An 18,551-nucleotide genomic window follows, 5' to 3' on the forward strand; every position below is an offset into this window, starting at 1 on the left:
CACCCTGCAGAACAAATAGCTACTGCAAACAGCTAAAAACCCTTGACCTCTGCTGTGCTCTACAGTAGAAATTAAAGGCGATCATAATCTGAGTTCTTTATAGCTTCTCCACAGACATCTCTTTGAAGAAAGAAAATCAGAATTTTCAAGGTTGTTTTGACTCTCTTACCAGTTCCTCCTCCTGATTCATACTGTTCTTTGACAAATAGGTACATGATGTTTTCCCTTTCTTCCTCTATAAAACTGGAAGATTACTGTGTTAATTAAGGGAAGCTGCACAAGCAGCAGGAAGATTAATGCAAATGTCTCACTACTGCTAATTGTTAATTTGACAATAACAAAACAGTCCTTTTCCCTGAGAATCAATCAAAAAAGCAGCCTCGTTTCACTTATTGTAAATTAGCCCCACAGTCATACTTTCCCAACAAGCTTATCTATCCCATTCACATCCTGTTCTTTCTTGTAACCTGTTGTCTTGACAAGGCAAGACAGAAGAGCTAAGCATAAGGTTCTTGATTGCATTATTACAGATGAGTTGTCTCCAAAGACTTAACAGGAACAGTTATCAATTTCTGATATCCAACACACTACTGAGCTTTTTGGCATACAAGTTAATAATCACAAACAGCACTGTAAATATGTAGAATTCATTAATCTCTTCAGATGTACATACGGATAGACTCCAGTTACTACAAAAAGTGCAGTCAGTATAGTACTCAGCGCCCTGCAAAGACATTTTGGTTTCATTTACATTAATTTCAAGTTTACATGAAAGATTTTGTACTAAACTTATTTCCAGTGTTCAATAATTGAAATAATACTTTAGTAAGGTTATTCATGGGCAAACAGAGAAATGCTCTGAAGATAATCTGCAGATGCCACTATAAAGTCAGTCCATTCCTTGGCCAGCTCTTCAAAGGAGACTTCCTCCCCCCCATACTCCAGTGGGAGAATGCTGACGGGGAAGTGTTCAGTCAGACTCTGCATGTAGTCACTTCCATGCATATACACCTACAAAAAAATATGAAAAGCATTTACTTGGGTATGAATGCTAGATTACAGACTGAAAACAGGCAGCAAAGAAACTCAGCGCAAGAGCTGAAGCCACCAGCTCAGTTTGAGTAGACAAGTCGACTTCTTCATAATGAGCTCCTTAAATGAAGGAGAAAGTACCATGTAAACAAGTTTCCCACGGGTGCTCAAACTGTATGTTCAGTATCTGCAGCTTGGCAAAGCATGGACTACAACCCAAGAACTGTATTTTATGCAGCTGCAAGCACAGGAGCTGAAACAAACTACACACTTGTTCTAGACTGGTTTAGTAACATTGAACAGCTAAAGTGAGCTAAACCATGGGAAGACCAGTACTTGGTCTTATCATTATAGCTATCGTGCATTTGTTTTTCTGTCATTTCCAAGAAAAAAAAACAGCTTAGCTCCTGGCCATTACTATCTGTTTCTGCCACATGTATTTATAAACAGCATTAATCAGCATGTATGTAGGTTCACACAGCCAAGGAGGAGATTCAAAAGAATGGGTATCTTGGTTCTTACATTTCAGGTCCAACTGCAATTAGATACTGGACTATGCCTCCTTTTTCACCCTTCTAATACTGTAGTTTTGGTTCTTCTTGCTTTATTGCAGCTACTTTGAAGCCTTATTTATTACTTTCAGTCAGGCACTTTTATAGGCCTCTTATTAATACATGACAAGAATTGTCTGCAATTATTATTATGTGAAGATTGCAAGAATATGCACTCAAAAGGTCTGTCTTTTATCTAACAGCTGCCCATCAGGAATTAAGATAATGAGTGAATAGTAATTACTCCTATTAAGGTATGGGGAACTGGCCCTTAGAGGTTTGTTTTGAGATCCTACCTGTAACTCAGCCTGGAGACAAGCCAATCTGCTTCTGTTCCATTCCATGAACTAGGATATCTAGTTTGTTTTCTTTTAGGCCTTTACTGTGCATCTGCCCTCTCTTCTGCTTTTTGAGTTCTATCCTGAGATATTCTGAGCTGGATCAGATGACATGGGCTTTTTTCACAGGTAGTAATGTAAGAGATGAAGGGCCATGGCTTCAGGCTACTGCAACATACTTCTTTTTTTTTATCCTCTTTTGCGAGTGAGAGACTGCACAAGGCTCCCATAACAAAACACACATGCTAGGAAAAGGGTGCTGGCAAACAAATGCTAACAGTGAACAGAAAAAACGTGGATCTACTGTCCTTGAGTGTCATAGCTACTGCAAATGCACAAAATCCTTGTGCTGAGATAAGGAGGCTTCAGAGTGGGAACAGCAATAGGCAGAACTGCTTACTTTGTACCTTAGTCTGCTGTTAACATTTCACAGTACTTTTGTGTCAGCTGAAGTCTCCAATATTCTTCCTATCCTACAATAAACAAGAATTCTTGACATGCTTTTGCATCCACATACAAAAAGGTTTTCAGATTTAAAATTGAAAAAACACTTAAAACAACTAAGGAGCTATTTGGAAAAAGACCCTGAACTTAAGCCTGACTGATTTTTGATGCATAAATGCCTCTGCAGGTCTTTCAGAACTCAAAAATTGTCCTCTACAAATCCTGCACTACTTGGAGCATAACATCACTTCTGTCCTGGGTTCAGCAGCAGCAGTCACTTTTTCTCCTCCTTAGTAGCTGGTGCAGCACTGTGGTTTTGACTTTCGGCCTGGGAATAATACTGATAAAGCCGATGTTTTCAGTTGCTGGTCAGAATATTTACCCTGACCAAGGACTTTGTGAGTCTCATGCTCTGCCAGGGAGGAGAAGCCGGGAGGAAGCAGAGACAGGACACCTGACCCAAACTAGCCAAAGAGGTATTCCATACCACAGCACGTCATGCCCAGGATGTAGAACGGAGAGTTTCCGGAAGGGCTCGATCACTGCAGGGTGGGGGGTGAGGTACCGGTCGGTGAGCGGCTGTATTCTCTTCCCTTGTTATTTCCTTTATCATTATTATTATTGGTGGTAGCAGTAGTGATTTGTGTTATACCCTAGTTATTAAACTGTTCTTATCTCAACCCGTGGGAGCTGCATTCTTTTGATTCTCCTCCCCGTCCCTCCAGGAGCAGAGGGAAGAAAGGTGTTGGGGGTGGGGGGAAGTAGACTGCGTGGTTCTAATTTACGGTCTCGGCTTAAACCACGACAACTTCTTAATGATAATTTCCCACTGTCATTTATAGGCACAGTGCTGGGAGATCCAGGACCTATTTCTTCCTAGTTCTGCAGAAGAATTGCTGTGTGGCCTTAAGTAAATTATTTAACCTCTCTGCGCCACAGTGGCTTTCCTCTTCAGAGTGGTGATAACAGCAACTGCTTGCAACTCTCACATCACTGATAACTGCAGATGCTTTAACAATTAAATTCTGGAGTCCTGCATGGCACTAACACACAAAAATGATTTATGCTTTTCAGTGCTCAGGAGTACCAGATCCTAAGGGAAGTGCTACAGATTGTCACGTAAGGATTTTGTGGCAGAAAGAAATATTTGTGTGCACTCACCCGTTCCTTTATTTTTTCAGTGAGAAAAGGCTTAATTAGAGCGAAGACTGGGTGGAAGAATAAAGGCTCATTTATCAAGTGGATACCCCGAACTTTTAGTGGAAAGGAATCCTGTCAACATACATGAAAAAAGGTATAAGAAAAAAGAAAATTTTGAAAAGATTCTATTGTTAAGGACAGTCTTTAAAAACTACGTAGTCCGTAAGTTAGAACATTCCTCCTGACCTTACCAATTCCTGCACTTTGGAGTGTTCTTAATTTACACTGCCCCAATAACACTTAGAAAAATCACATCAACTGCATCAATGTTCCTCTCATTAGAAGAGGGAAAGGGGAAGGAAACCCAAACAAAACTGAAAGGCTGACTATTAAAAAAAAACCCAAACAACAACAAACCAGAAAAATAAACAAGAAAACCCTCATCAAATTATACATAAGTAATGTACATACAGCTTGTGCTCAGCCTTTCCTCAGAGGTACAATTCTTCACAAGAGATTCTGCTGCTAATTTACAAAAAAAATCTATCATACCATGTGCTTTCATTGGCAATTTACAGCCTGAAGGATAGTATGTAAATATGTATAAATATAAACCATTAAAGCTACTAACTTAAATAAATTATAATTTAGAGACAAGCATTGAAATTACTGGGTATTTGAGAAAGCCAGAAGTTCAGCTTTCTACTTGCAGTCACAATTCATTTAGAAGTTCCATACCTTTGAAAGTTAAAAGAAAATACAGCAGTGCTGAAAGACACAGAATTATGCAACAGGGAATGCATAGCTTCCATTCATATCTCACCTGATACTACCTCTGCAACCAGAAGTTTTCTGCTTTTAAAAATGGTACTTCTCACAAACATTTCTCCCCATTAGTACAGCAGCTCTTCTCGCATTATTTCATTCACTCTTTTATGGATAAAAAAACCCAAAACCAAACCCCACACCTGTCTTAAGTGCAAATCCTTTTACAATTTAATGTATGATAAAGACCTTAAAACTATCAGATTATAGGTTTACTGCATGCTATTATGTGCTATCATATACTTAAAGTCTACTGTCATGTTTTTCACAAAACAACTTGGTTTTGCCTGGGGTAACAGATTTTTCAAGATGATGTCACTTACTAATCTGACTACACTTTCCATTTCTTAGTATGTATTTCCTTTCTATTAACTTCTGTTTCTTCCTACAGGGTAGTAATTTGCAAGATACATTTCTAAAGTAAAAAAATGGGTTGAAGCTAAGGTTACTTAATTTTTACTTATAAGTGTATTGAACAACACTACGACAATCTCTGGGTGAAATATACGAACCCAGCTGAAGTGATGAAAGGAACCTGAAAACAAGTAAGTTAAACTTGTTTCTCTTCTTAGAAAAGAACACTGGAAACATACAAATGTTTTCCACCTGTTTTTTCAATGCCTATAATAAAAATTTAGAAGCTTGAAAAACATGCAACAGATCTGAAACAGGTCATGATGGAAACATGACATTCAAAGAATTTCCTGCTTTGAAGTAATGTATTGAAGCCTTTAGATGTAATTGCAAATCCTATTCTACCTCCTTTCTGCCCCATTACAAGGTTAAAAAAATTACTAGCAATTTTTTTTACTACCTCAGAAATCAACTGAAACACTTTTACTAGTCCAGTTCTCATGAGATCTGGCCCAGAACCGTATGAACATCAAGAGTTCTTATTCTAGATGTGGAAAGTTGGGAATACCTGATGGTTTCACAGACGTTTCACAGAAGGTACCAAAAAGGATGGACAGCTGCAGTTACAATGATATTAGTTCAATGACTAAGCTTTGACTGAACCTCAGATATGAATCTTTCCAAATCAGAGCAAGAGATTATTTCCCTGCCTCATTTCCACATTGCGGGTTAAGAGGTTTTTTATCACTGACTTTCAACCTAACTTCAGAAGGAAAATAGGACTACATTGTAGCTTGTCTGTCACTTCTCTGTCCCCTTCTCTTTTTCCTGCATTCCTTTTTTGTTTCCTCTCATATCCATTGGCAAAGTTCTAACAAATTTATCAGAAAAGAACAAGTCTTAAAGGCAGTAAAGTCCCTGCAAGTTTTGTGAAAAACAGGAGATGAATTAGCAGTGAGCTGGACAAAAAAATGCTTGGGGGTGGGGGGAAGGCTAAAAGCAAGCAGAACATAAACATACATTCTGTTGGTAGCAGACGAAGATCACATAGCATCGTCCATACTGGTAACAGGTTAGTACTATCTGTTTTTAACTCAGTACATGCTCTGAGTCTCAGGGGAAAAAATGTGAAAAAAACAGATCCTTCCCAAACTGGGTTTCATCTGCTCTTACACTCATTAAATTCTTGGCTTGTAACAGGTAGGTGGAGTTCTTACAAAACATCAGAGGTTAAAGGGCACTTACTCCTATGCAAGAACATACTTTATGTAAAATCAAGCACAACCTATGACTTTTAATGGATTTAAGATTTTGTTCTTTTAAGCTGCATAGACTCTAAAAAGGTCTACAGAAGGAAAATTTACTATAGCTTAAAACTGATGAAAAATTGGGAGTTATAGCAATGAAGCAGTATAAAGCAGTATGTTATACTTACTGTGAGAACAGCGGCAATTTTCTTGGCCACTGCTGGACTGATCTGAAATGCATGAGCAAATTTCCATCCTTGAAGATCAAATATAGCCTTGACTCCATTCCGCTGAGTCTCAGTCTCCTTCACAATGAGTTCAGATGTGATGAGACTTACACGAAACACATCGTATGCTGTAAATAACTTGGGTTCCCATTGTCCTGAAGAGTAGATAGATTACTCTGCATTACCACAAGAATACCACATACACCTGTACTTTCCCTTGCTACTACTTCTAATGTGCTTCTCAGGAACAAAAAGTAACTAGTAATATGAAAGCTCCTGAAATAAAACAATTTGCCAGTACAGAAGTTATTTTCTGTGCCTGCTCTGTCATTCATCTTCTACACACTTTTTGTGGTGGTAAATACCTAATGGAAGATGCTTGTAGATGCCACCTAATGCAGTATGTTGTACCTATGGCTGTAGCCTCCAGTACAAGGTTTTGACAAGAACAGCTTAATTCGGTAACAGTTATGCTAGCAAAAACAACAGATCATAAATCCAATCAATTCAGGCAATTTTTCTTCAGTACAGTAATTCTACCAAGATTGTGTATTTCACTGCTGAAACTGTGACAATAAAAAAAAAAAAAACCAAAAACCCAAAAAACCCCCCACAAAATAAAACAACCCCAAAATCCCCAAACCATGAAACAAACCAAAACCGTCAGTGCCAGAGCCAGGTGTGAAACAGATTCAAACAATTTTGTCACTCACCAATTCTGTATATTAGAACTTTACTTCCATGTGGGTCCCTTGATCTCAGGACTCCATGATAGCCAGCAAGTAAGAGACCAAGAACAGAAGATGGTCGTAAATCTGCACTTATTTCTGGGCATTCAATTCTCCACTTCTGGTAATTCTTTAGTAACTAGAAAAAATAAATGTGGATGTCAAATAAGCATCAGGTGTCATATGAACAGCAGTGTTAAAAACATGTTTTCTACACATGGTCACATTCAGGTTTAATTCATTAAATTAGCTGTAATTTCATTGTATATTTTAAGCAAATCACTAAGGTTGCTGTACTGGATCAAATGAGTAAGTCCTTATGATGAATATAGAACCCTGTCAAATTGCTAATGGACAGCAGTTGTCATTTTGTGTCAGAAAACTGGAAAATATAGAAAAAGCCTGTAGTTTCCATGTAAAATACACATGAAAACCAGTTTTCTTACTCAGGTTACCTTTAGAGTTATGCAGTTTGATACTGCATCAGATTCATTCTCCATTTTTGAATTTAGACATGTAAAATTTTACAAAGGAATATTCTCCTTCACCCACCCATTCCTCCCCTCCCATAAAGTATGGGCCCATTTTGTACACACACACAGAGTCATAAATAATTTTAGTTTACTATTAGAAACAGGTATGATCATCAGCATATCCAAAGAACTTTTTCAAGGTCCCCCTTAGCCCCCTGAAATGGAAGAATATAACAATGTAGTAGGTCCATTACCCATTAGGAAATTTGCCTCCTGCAGAGTAGAAATACAAGATTCTGTTCTACTAAAGCAGAGATCCTGCCCTTTATCGAGGACATGATCACCCTGGCTCCTAAGACTGGAAGGCAGCAACAGTACGTCTAAGGCACAGGAAGAGCTGTGTGTTGAAGGGCAATGGCCTAACTCTAAGGAAGAGTCCCTCACAGGCATTACTTTCTGAGGTAACATCTGTGTAGAAGAATTACAAGTGATACTGTGAAAAGCCATCTTAAAAATGGATCATGAAAAATTAAGTTGGTGATGCAGTAGTTTTAATTCCAAGTCTAATTACTGTTTCTTATTATTAAGTGGTGGTGAAGAAAAGTAACTGCTATGCCCTGCAACTAGAATTTCTTGAAGATATTTTGCATAGGTAAGTGGGAAGCTATACAAGACTATTTTCTGAAAGGCTTCATCTCAATTCACCAATTAAATTTGCCCCTGTTCTATCATCCATGCTAGGTTCTGTATCACTGAATTTGGAGGGTAAAGGGATAGTTATTCCAAGTAATTTAGATTTTATATTACAATTTCCTAAATAGCGACAATTTAGACTTTTAACCAAGGCCTTCAAAGGAGCCAAGGGAATCAGAATTTTTCAGTACCTTGTTTCACAACAAACTGAAACACAGGTTTAAATCTTAAAGGTAGCATGCACAGGTTAGCCTTTGTAATTGTTCCAGTATTTCATCAAACAGCGAAACATAATCTGATCCTCATCACAGTTTCACAAATTAAATGTCTTCACAATAGAAGCATCAACCAACAGTATAAAAGCATCAGCCAACAGTCTTTTATTTCTTTAGATTTATATTAACAGAAATTATTTTTATTCATTTTTCAGTATTTCACAAAAGAAACATTGAAAGAACTATCAGCGCCAACTAATAGAACATAACCTTAAATAAATTAAACATTTCTTGTATCTACGCAAGAATCATTTTCTTCATCATTCTGATAGAAAGAAAGGTCAGCAGGAACTTCAGTGGATACTGAATCCATCCCTTGGAACATCACTGCATCATCTATACTGATGCGTAGCTACAGTCTCTTAGAGGGAGACCCGAGACTCACCATCCTGTATGACATAGCATGCTTATATGAGATAATTAGTTGTATTCCTTAACCTTCCCTCTACCTTTGTAGTTTCTCGTATAATTTTACAAAAAAACACATACTTTTTCTTCAGTGGAAGGCTCTTCAGCTCAGCTGAAGGTCTTAAATTCTTCTGAAGGTGTCTCAAATGAATTATCATGAGGAAATTATTTATAAGGCATTACTGTTGTCAGTAGAATTTACTTACAAATACACGGTGTACTGATCAGAAATTATCTGTATCTTTCATGGAATAGTGCCTATAAATAAATATTTAGGTACGAAAATTATAAAGTTCATCCCCCATGCTTCAGTTCCACCTGATTTGGCAATGAGAAAGTTGATAAAAGCCTCATCCTAAACCATACACTGTAGAAAGCAGCATTTAACCTTTAGGAAAATTTTACAAGAAGCCTTTTGAATGCATTAAACCAGTTCTAGTCCAGGCTAACTTCAAACAAATGAACAAAAAAGGTTGGGGTGGGATGGGGGGGAGGAGGGTGGAAGTAGGGAGAGTAAATTAATTTGTGGAATAGAAATTCAGTATAATTGCAAGACAGCCCTGAAGAGGTACTCTGATTATCTCACTCTGTTAGTGCTTTACTCTCTACAAAGGGCAGTGTTTGAGCAATTACAACCACTTTGTGCCAACCAGACAGCACTGTCAACATATTTTTTTCCTTGGTCTTTCCAATACAAACACTTTAACCACAGCAAAATACAAAATCACACTCAAAAACTACACAAGCATCTGTAGCTTTGTAATTTCTCACTTTTCTTCCAAAATCTCTTGTACCACAACTTAATGGACCTAATTTACAATCACATAAATATTGTAAACATCTCTTTGAAGCGCTGCCTGCCAATACTAAGATGAGAATAAATATAATACATTCATTCAATACCCTAAATAATCCTATCTTGCCAGTGCAGTTATTTTCATTAGTATTTACATTTTCCAAGTTGGAAAGAACAAGGACTGAAGTTCTGGACCTTGGGAGACAGGGAATAGTGTTCGCAGCCTGTGATATGCGATCCTTACGGGAGACATAATTTATCTAACTGGCAAGTCCATTAAGGAGTAAATATATCATTGGAATACTACTGACACCTTCCATAACATGGGCAAGTGGTACATCTTTTAGGTACATGACATGGCTAAGCTCCAAACACACTTCCATTGGAGAGAAAGCCGCAAAGTGCTAAAGAGTTATCAAATTTTGAAAACCTATTCTAATTACCTGAAACAATTAGAGCTGAAGTAAAGGTTGGCATTAGATAATCTTCCACAGCATCTACAGCTAACCTGGGGATATACTCTATAAACTTTTACTTATGTAACCAATCCCTTTCTCAGCAGCTGGACATACTCAAGTCACACAGCTACTTACATGAGTAATCCTTAAACATGTAATGGAATTAAAAAACTAGCAGTGGGTACTTCCAGTTTCACTTTATTTTGAAATTTTCTAATTTAACATAGCTTAAACACTGTGAAATGTTTAAAAGATATGGGTGGGTTGGGTTTTTTTTTTTGTCTGTAAAGACAGCAACGAAAAACATAATATCAGTCTGGATATAGAGATCAGCAAACTAATATCAGGAAAAACACAAGCATTCATTACATAGTATAAAAAGTGGCTTATGTACTTAGAACACAAGGAAAACATCTCAATGCATAATTATCTGTGTTTACAGACTGAATAACCTACTTAGCATCTGCTCAGCATCTGAAAATAGATAACTCGATTAATGGGGAAAGCTGGATGAAAAACTCCAGTGTCTGGAGTTAAGCATTAATTAGGATTTTTTTCCTGAGGTTTGCAAGAGACAGTTCCAGACTTCTGAACATCACAAACGATAAGTTACTAATTAACCCAAGATTCATGTGCTACAAAACAAAGTGAACTTAGTACTTTACTTAAAAGAAACCAATGTGCTTGTTACAGAAACCAATGTATTTTTTATATGTAAATTAACTACCTTTTTATTGATTAATAACTATTTATTCATATTAACAAGGATGCTAGACAGAATTAGGCCTCTACTCTTGTCAGCAGTTGTACCAATGCACACAACATTTAGGAAAAGTGTGTTTTATATTGGTAATCTTTGGAGGAGAAATCAACAGCTCCAAGTTTAGAATATAAACATATATATACACACACATAAACACACACCTTTGTGCACATGCTTTATATATGTGTATATAGCTACACACAGAATTTAAATATCTGGTATACACAGATAAAGAATTTAAAATATTTTTATTGGGACATTGAACTTTACCAACTCCACACACATCACCTCTTTGCCAGGTGGGAGAAGACGTGTAAGGTGAGACATTTGGTTTAGCACAAAGGGAAGACTTGTTGACTGATTTGTTTCCTCAACACTCAGCCCAGAGACATCCTTTTCGAGAAATCCCTCTGCATTGATGGACAAAGACCAGCCAAATAACTGATTTAAACTTTGTATTTATATTTGAATGATGTGAAGATCCTCAGAGGTAATGCGTGAGACTCAGCAGTAAGTTTGGCACTATGGAAAACAATCCTTCTTGTACAGCATAGTTATTCTAAGCAACTTATTTGCCGTACAACACACTAGAAAGTCTTGATTCCTACAAAAGTCAAATGTAGAGCAAAGATGAAGTACCTTAAAAGGATCCTAGAGATACTGAGATAGTTTTGAGTGCCATAAAAGTGATGCTTACAAAAGTCTTAAGTGGCATATGAAAACACCTCGTGGCATAGTTTCAAAGTTGCATTTTTACTGAATTTAAAGAGTGTCATTCTTTTCCCCAGAGTATAATCTATTTCAAGTACAAAAATACAGTATCCCTTAGTCATTGAGAATCATACTCTTATACAAAAGTTGCATGTGAGACATAATACAAGGAAGTAATAAAATACACTGGGCAAAACGATTTACAGAGGAAAGACGACGCTAGTTCTCCAGATTTCACGTATTACTACCAAATCCAAGTGACTGTTTTTGATCATAACAGTGAAGTCAAACATACACACATAGCTCATACATTAAAAAAGGGACGTATAAAGCCATTGCTTTAGTGCAATTAATGGAGACTTGTGGCCCTACTTCTCAGTTTACAGCATATACTTAGGTATATCTGCACAAATTAATGAGCAAACAACATGCTTCAGATCAGATATGAATTTATATCCAGACTGCAGACTTCTTCAGCATTAGCATCTCATCCATACCTCTAACAGAGATTACAAAGGCACAGAAGATGCTGTAATAATATAACTCATCTCTTCAGAGTGTTAATTTTGGTAGGTAGGTAAGTATTGCCCAGAAATCTCACAGGACCGAAACAAAAACAAACCATTTTTAGCTACTGGAGGTTTGTTGTGTTGTTTGACAGTTAGTGCTAGTCTGACAAAGGACTTTCTACAGACGAATTCTCTGCCAGTATTTCACATAGACTGACCTAATACTTTTTTAATAATAATATTCATACACTTGAAATCCTTTCATAGAAGCTATCTGCTTAACTTCACCTCTTCTTCTGGAGCCTGTACTTAAGTGGTTTGGGTTGATGCATGTTATTTCCAGCCACTTTCTAAGATAAGGCAGTGGGCACAAGTTTAATCTTCCCTGTGATTCAAATTGAAGAAAAATAATTCTCTTCTAACTTGAGAACAGTCTGTTACTGAATTTAATTTAATAATCATTGGCTTTAAAAAATACAGACAGTTCTAGCTCAAGTTCTTCAGTTCCAGCTACCTGTTTCAGTAGTGGATTTTCTTCTAGCATGACATGTATAAGTACAGCAGTACTTGAAAGCAAGTCTGGAATTGCCACTGGAAAAATGTAAAAGACTTCTGTTCGAACAACTAATCATAAAAGATTCAAAAATTGACTGTCTTTCCACAGTCTACCAATCATTCTTTTCTGAAGCATTTCCAAATGTCAGTAAACTAAAATCAGATAAATCTGCGTCAAATATTAACCAGGGATGCATGAATAAAGTCTGGTCAGTCGGCAGACTCTTGATTCCTACTTATGGCTATGTCTAAGCCCGTATTAAGAAAGATGCTTGACAACCTTTGGTTATAAGCACTGAGAGAGCCAGAAACTTGTTTATCCCCTTAGCCTGCTCTACAAGCACTATGCAGCAGTACACAGGAGCCCAGTGGCCAAAAAGAGACTCTCACCCTGAACTCCAAACTGAGGGGCAACATTAAACCAAAATGAAGGGAGCAGCCACTGTCTGGACTGACGGCAGGAGGGCCCTGTCTGGGATGGAATATTAACAGAACCTCTGCATGCAGTCAGACTTGGGTTAGATTAATATACATCTTATGACCACCACAGATTTTTGCACAATAATTCCCTTGGGCCTTAATATACCAACTGCAGATAAACACATTCCTTTAACTCCTCCACCCACCAAAAAAAAACCAAACCAAAGCAAAACAAAATGGACTTCTTTTCTTCTTCCCATACTGTAAGAGAAGAACCCTAAAAGTCAGTTTCAGCTCATATGTGGAAGATTATGTGCAGGTAGCTACAACATAGAAAGACCTGAAATTCTAGATTGGAAGGCTGAACATGGATGGGTTTTGAACATCAGGATCTCTTAATTCATAGAAAGGTCAAAACAAGAAATGCAGAAACTTAGCAGCCTGTGGAGACCCAGAAATTGTAAAGAGGTTCTAAAAAGACTTCATTTTTTCTGACCAGGTCCCCAGTCTTAGAAGGCTGATTCTCCAGAAAAGTATAGGAAATTCGCTGTTTCATAGACTTCATCTCTAAACTTACCCTGGATTCCATGCTCTTGAAGATTAGTCCTACCTACAACACATCTCAGAATTAATCACAAGAAAGTACAGAAAAGTATGGGCCAGATTCTAAAGTGCTACTGTCCTGTGTACAGCATTATCAGTAACAACCAACTGCAATGCAATTAAGAGTGGGATTTAGGAGTGCATGTTGTCTTCCTTAAGCCCTATTTTTTGGAACCAAGAAATACAGGAAAACAACACACCTTTTGTTGGCAAAGAAAAAAAGACACGGTCCTGCAAGTATTAATGCACAGCTCTGATACAAACAATGGCATGAACTTCAAGCAAAAAATCCATAAATATCCAAAGGAATCTCAATTGACTTGCCAGTTCTTCTACTGAGGAAACGTTTAAAGCTATGATGCAAATTGCATGAGCCAAGTGAAAAGAACACAAATATAGTTTTTAAAGCTATTTATGATTAAGAGCTTAATTCAGTTTCTCACATTCTTTTTTTTTTTGGCTACCCTGATTCTGCAATATATCTTTACGCAAACAACCTTCTTTCATGGTGACTAAACTCAAAAAATCTACAATACAGAGAAGTCATAAACTAAAAGGTGAGGTCTGTTGGGCAATGCTATGTCATCAACATCACTGAATATCACTGAAACACAGCTTCCAGGTGGCATGAGTAAGTGCGTTTGCCCTGGGGAAGATTTGGAAATACTTTCTGTTCAGAAGAGTTAGTGATTGTCAATCTTCCTGTAAAAAAAAGAAACAGTAACAATTTGTACCTTTGGATATTAAAAATAGGCACACACTGTCTGTACAGCAAAAAGCTGTACAAGCAGCCAGGGAAGTATGAAAACTTACCAAAGCCTGAAAGGAGTTCTGCAAATGTCTAAACTCCAGGAGAAAAGAGTGGGTTTTACTCATAGCTTTACACTGGATCAATTATGAATAAGCAGTGAAACTAGTATCATTACTAGTAACAAGTAACTGGAGCCTGGTAAGCACAGTAAGGATGTCCTCTAAGAGTTATCGTTTCCTGATGGCAGTCGTGACCTTACCACACTTACTGTAACTTCTGCCTTACATGACTGTACCCCACTTACCGTAACCTTTATGCTACCTCATCGAGGCTGCAAAAAGCCAGCCACGGCACCACACATTTATATGGTGGTGCCATGCTGAATGTGACAAGCAATTAGTTACACCCTGGAACTCCCTGCTTGGCCTTGGCCGACCCAAGCAGCCCAGCTCACCCACCCCAGTCTCCCCCTTAGCAGCAATAACACCCTTCTACTTCTCGATCTCCCGGGCCCCCCCGCCGCCCTGCTGCCTCGCCGTACCCCCGGGACAAAGGCAGGGCCCCCGGAGGCAGCGGGCTTCGAGGCCCGGTGGGCCTGCGGGTCTCAGCCCTGGCAGCGGGCTGGTGGACGGGGCACCCCCGGGCTGGGTCGGCGTCCGTGGTCATGCCCGTGCCTGGCTGGCTGACAGCCGCCGCGGGGACTCTTCAAGCGAGGGGAGATGCGGCCGCCCCCTCCACACCCTCAGAGGGTGGCGGGACTCCCCCACAGACCCTCGGGCGGCCACCGGTCTGCTCCTCGCTCCCCTCCTTACCCTCCAGGCCTGGTCCAAGTGGAAGTCTCGGGCGCGCAGAAACCGCACCAGGAAAGAGTCGCTGAGGGGCTGCGGCCAGCGCTGGCCGGGCTCTGCCTCCGCCCGCTGCCGCAGCTCGGAGATGGCGCTGCGCACCCGCGGCGAGTGGTCGGGCAAGTCGTTGAGGCGCCCCGCGCCCGGCGGCCCCTGCGACATCCCGCCGCCGGCCGGCTCCGAGGCGACCGCGCTCAGCCCCGCTGGTCCCATCGGCAACCGAGTCGCGGCGGAGCCCGCCGGGGGCGGAGGCAGCCCGTTTGGGCATAGTCCGAGCACCCTCCCCGGTCGGAGCGCGAAGGGGCGGAGGCAGGTGTGTGTGTGTGTGTCCCCATCCGGCCCCGCTGCGGAGGTCACCTTTTGGGGTGATACTTTGATCTCTGGTTTGGGTTTTGGTTTTTTTCCCACTTTTATGGACTTGACCAGTTTTTAGCATTTTATGCCTTAAGAACATCTCTTGTTTTTAGCTTGCAGCTCCAAAAAGAAGCTGTGCCTGCAGTAACAGACATACATCTCTGCGTGGAGAAAGGATGCTGAAACTGAAGTCAGCTTCAGTCGAACTTTGCTGCCCGGCAGTCAGTTCAGTTATCGAAGGTGAAAAGTGCATTGCTGCTATTAGTATTTTTATGATAACCATTTCCTTTGATCAGGTTTCCTTTGCGATCTCTCTGGCCTACTTAAGGCTTAAAAGCCTTACTTCATTTAACATACAATGTATAAAGCATACTTGTGCCTAATGAAAAGTTGACAAAACTTTGTTCAAGATTATCTTGCCCTTCTCTGGCTTTCTACATGTACACTTAATATTTTCTTACTTTTATCTTACTTAGTATTTTTCAGTTGGTATTTTGGTTCTATCTAGCAATGTCCTGGACTCTTACAAATGAAGAGTCTGCTGAAATGTCTACGGGTATCCCATTTAGTACTACAGATGTCAAAAAAGGCCTGCCTAACTAAATGCAGATAGGTGAAGAGTGGGAGGAGTATGAATAATCTTACCAAAGAGATTAAAGCAGGAATTGAAGGGACTGACTGAACAGGAAATACAAGCTTTCAGGGACAAAGTGTTGCAGCAAAGGACAAGAACCAGGATACCAATGGGTGTAGTGGTCAAGGGTATGTAGAGGTGGGTATTAAGGTGTGAGGAAGTATAGACCTGCCCTGGATCAAGAAGAAAAAGCAAGCTGGAAATGTAAGAAGACACAAAAGAGAACAGAAAGTGGAGAGAGCAGCAAACAGCAAGTTGTGCTAAACCTTTCTGGACAGAGCTTCAGTGGGAAAAATGGCATGCAAACATGTAACCCAGCCACAGGTGGCAGGACAAACACAAAGGGATATAACAGCAAGGTTATACAGTGCTTTTAAACACCACTTCCTAACTTTTGAGCACTTAGTTTTGACATCTCAGTATTCTAACAACTTAGGGTTTTGCCTGTGAAAACATAAAGGGTGAGAAAATACAGCTACTTTTTATTTCACCTTTCAGCTGAGCAACTCACAGCTTTTAAATAGCTTTTCTACAAACTTCAGACTGTGATTTTGGCTTCGTATTTGACCAAAATTAGTTTTAATGGTGGTTTTAGTGTTTTTTCTCAAGACTGAGTTACAAAAATATCTGTAAAGTTTCTATTAAAAATTCTATGAGTGATACTATAGTTGTAACACTAAGGAGAGCTCCTATCTCTGACAATGAAGATGTCATATCATCGAGGCTTCATACAGAGGAGCCAACATGTTGAATACTTGAGCCTTCACCAGAGCAGTTAAGACCTGTTGCAAGATGAGGCTTGTAGGTAGTTTTTGTTTTGTTTAATTACAACTGGAAAAGAGCTCAAGTGCCTAAAAGCTCTGTCTAAATAAAACATTCCTGTATGCAAACTTTGCTTTGTTTGTGTCCTTGGACCATGATGATTATTGCTGCAATGAAGACTAGAAATTGTGGCAGTTTCTCTTAGGTGCTCCTTTTTGGTGTATTCTGGTGACAAACAGACTTTTTCCAGATAGCTGGAATTTGGCCTCCTTCAGCAGAAGCTTTACATCTATGTAAAACCCACATCATACTTCAACAGGTCTTCTGTGGCAAGTGTTCAAGAGTTGTGTAAGCAACTATCTTTGCCTACACTAGATTCTACAGTCTAGATTGACTGTAAAATATACATGTGCCTGTGCTCCTTTCTTCTACAGTATACTATCAAAATCAGAAAAATTTTTTGAGTTTCAAGCCTACAGTAGTAGTTGCATGTTCTTTCTCTGAAGGATATAGATAAATAGAAGGACCTTGTATTTCACACGCACATTTAAGCTAGCTAGGATCAAGATTTAGAGTTAAACTTTCACACAAACTTAATTTCAGTCACTGAGGGCAGCTTGTAGTCAGCATCTCTATAAATGAAGTTCTAGTTAACTTGCTTAAGCTCGTGCAGAGAAGACCATCGTGGAATGTTTAATGTTCAGGTCTTTAATTGTTTCTAAGAATTCACATACGTAAAAGTGTTAATGCAGAGGTGTTGGGAAACCAAGGGTGCCAGATCAGATGGCTTGCTCTTTCCTCTTGCCTTTCTCCCCAAAGGATACACCAGCTAAATCAAAATAACCCTACTCTATTAAAAAAAAAAAAAAAAAAAAAAAAAAGAAGAAAAAGCCAAAACCAACCCAAAATGTTCAAGTATTTAATTCTTCAAGATTGTCACATACTCCCGGGTGGGCAGGCATTTGGGAAGAATTATGTTACCATTTATTAAATACAGAGAAATGCAATTAAAAAAAATATTATTTCTCACTGTATTACTTATGTTCATGTAACCCCCCAAAAAAACCCCAACAAACAGTCCTGTACAAGGAAACTCCTGTACAAATGCAAGCTTCCAGTGAAGTCCAGAGCAGACATTCAAATCAGTAGGACTCCCAGTTTGTCATGGAAGTCTGCTCTCGTAAAGTACTTTGGAATATTACGCTGGAAAAGAGAAATCTTTCAAGCTAAGCAGAACTGAATTGAGAACCCATTACTGTATTTGATGGCTGATCATTTTGTACAGAAAAAAAACGGTGTATAATAGAATCATAGAATAGTTAGGGCTGGAAAGGACCCTAATATCATCCAGTTCCAACCCCCGTGCCATGGGCAGGGACACCTCACACTAAACCATGTCACCCAAGGCTCTGTCCAACCCAGCCTTGAACACCGCCAGGGATGGAGCATTCACAACCTCCCTGGGCAACCCATTCCAGTGCCTCACAACCCTCTCAGTAAAGAATTTCTTCCTCATATCCAATCTAAACTTCCCCTGTTTAAGTTGGAACCCGTTACCCCTTGTCCTGTCACTACAGTCCCTGATGAAGAGTCCCTCCCCAGCATCCTCATAAGCCCCTTTTGGATACTGGAAGGCTGCTATGAGGTCTCCACGC

General features: G+C 39.3%; 1 protein-coding gene across 1 annotated transcript; it reads right to left on the minus strand.

Annotated features, from left to right (window-relative positions):
- Positions 1–610: 610 nt before the first annotated feature.
- On the minus strand, positions 611–15,323 carry TTPA (alpha tocopherol transfer protein). Its single transcript, XM_080610766.1, has 5 exons — positions 15,114–15,323; positions 6,872–7,025; positions 6,120–6,313; positions 3,527–3,637; positions 611–1,011 (listed from the first exon to the last, which is right to left on the minus strand). Exons 1-5 carry the CDS (start codon positions 15,306–15,308, stop codon positions 832–834), a joined length of 834 nt encoding a protein of 277 aa, XP_080466892.1. The 5' UTR covers positions 15,309–15,323; the 3' UTR covers positions 611–831.
- Between the last annotated feature and the right edge of the window lie 3,228 nt (positions 15,324–18,551).

This window comes from Psittacula echo (genome assembly GCF_963264785.1).
Source record: "Psittacula echo genome assembly, chromosome: 2".
NCBI classification, from domain to species: Eukaryota; Metazoa; Chordata; class Aves; order Psittaciformes; family Psittacidae; genus Psittacula; species Psittacula echo.

What these genes read in the sequence shown, in the direction of transcription:
- TTPA (XM_080610766.1), bottom strand. Translation starts at nt 15,308, where the DNA reads ATGTCGCAGGGGCCGCCGGGCGCGGGGCGCCTCAACGACTTGCCCGAC. An exon ending in ACTTGGACCAGGCCTGGAGG is followed by an intron (nt 7,026 to 15,113) that starts GTAAGGAGGGGA and finishes TATTTTTTCTAG; the next exon opens with TTACTAAAGAATTACCAGAA. An exon ending in AAATTGCCGCTGTTCTCACA is followed by an intron (nt 3,638 to 6,119) that starts GTAAGTATAACA and finishes GTATGTTGACAG; the next exon opens with GATTCCTTTCCACTAAAAGT.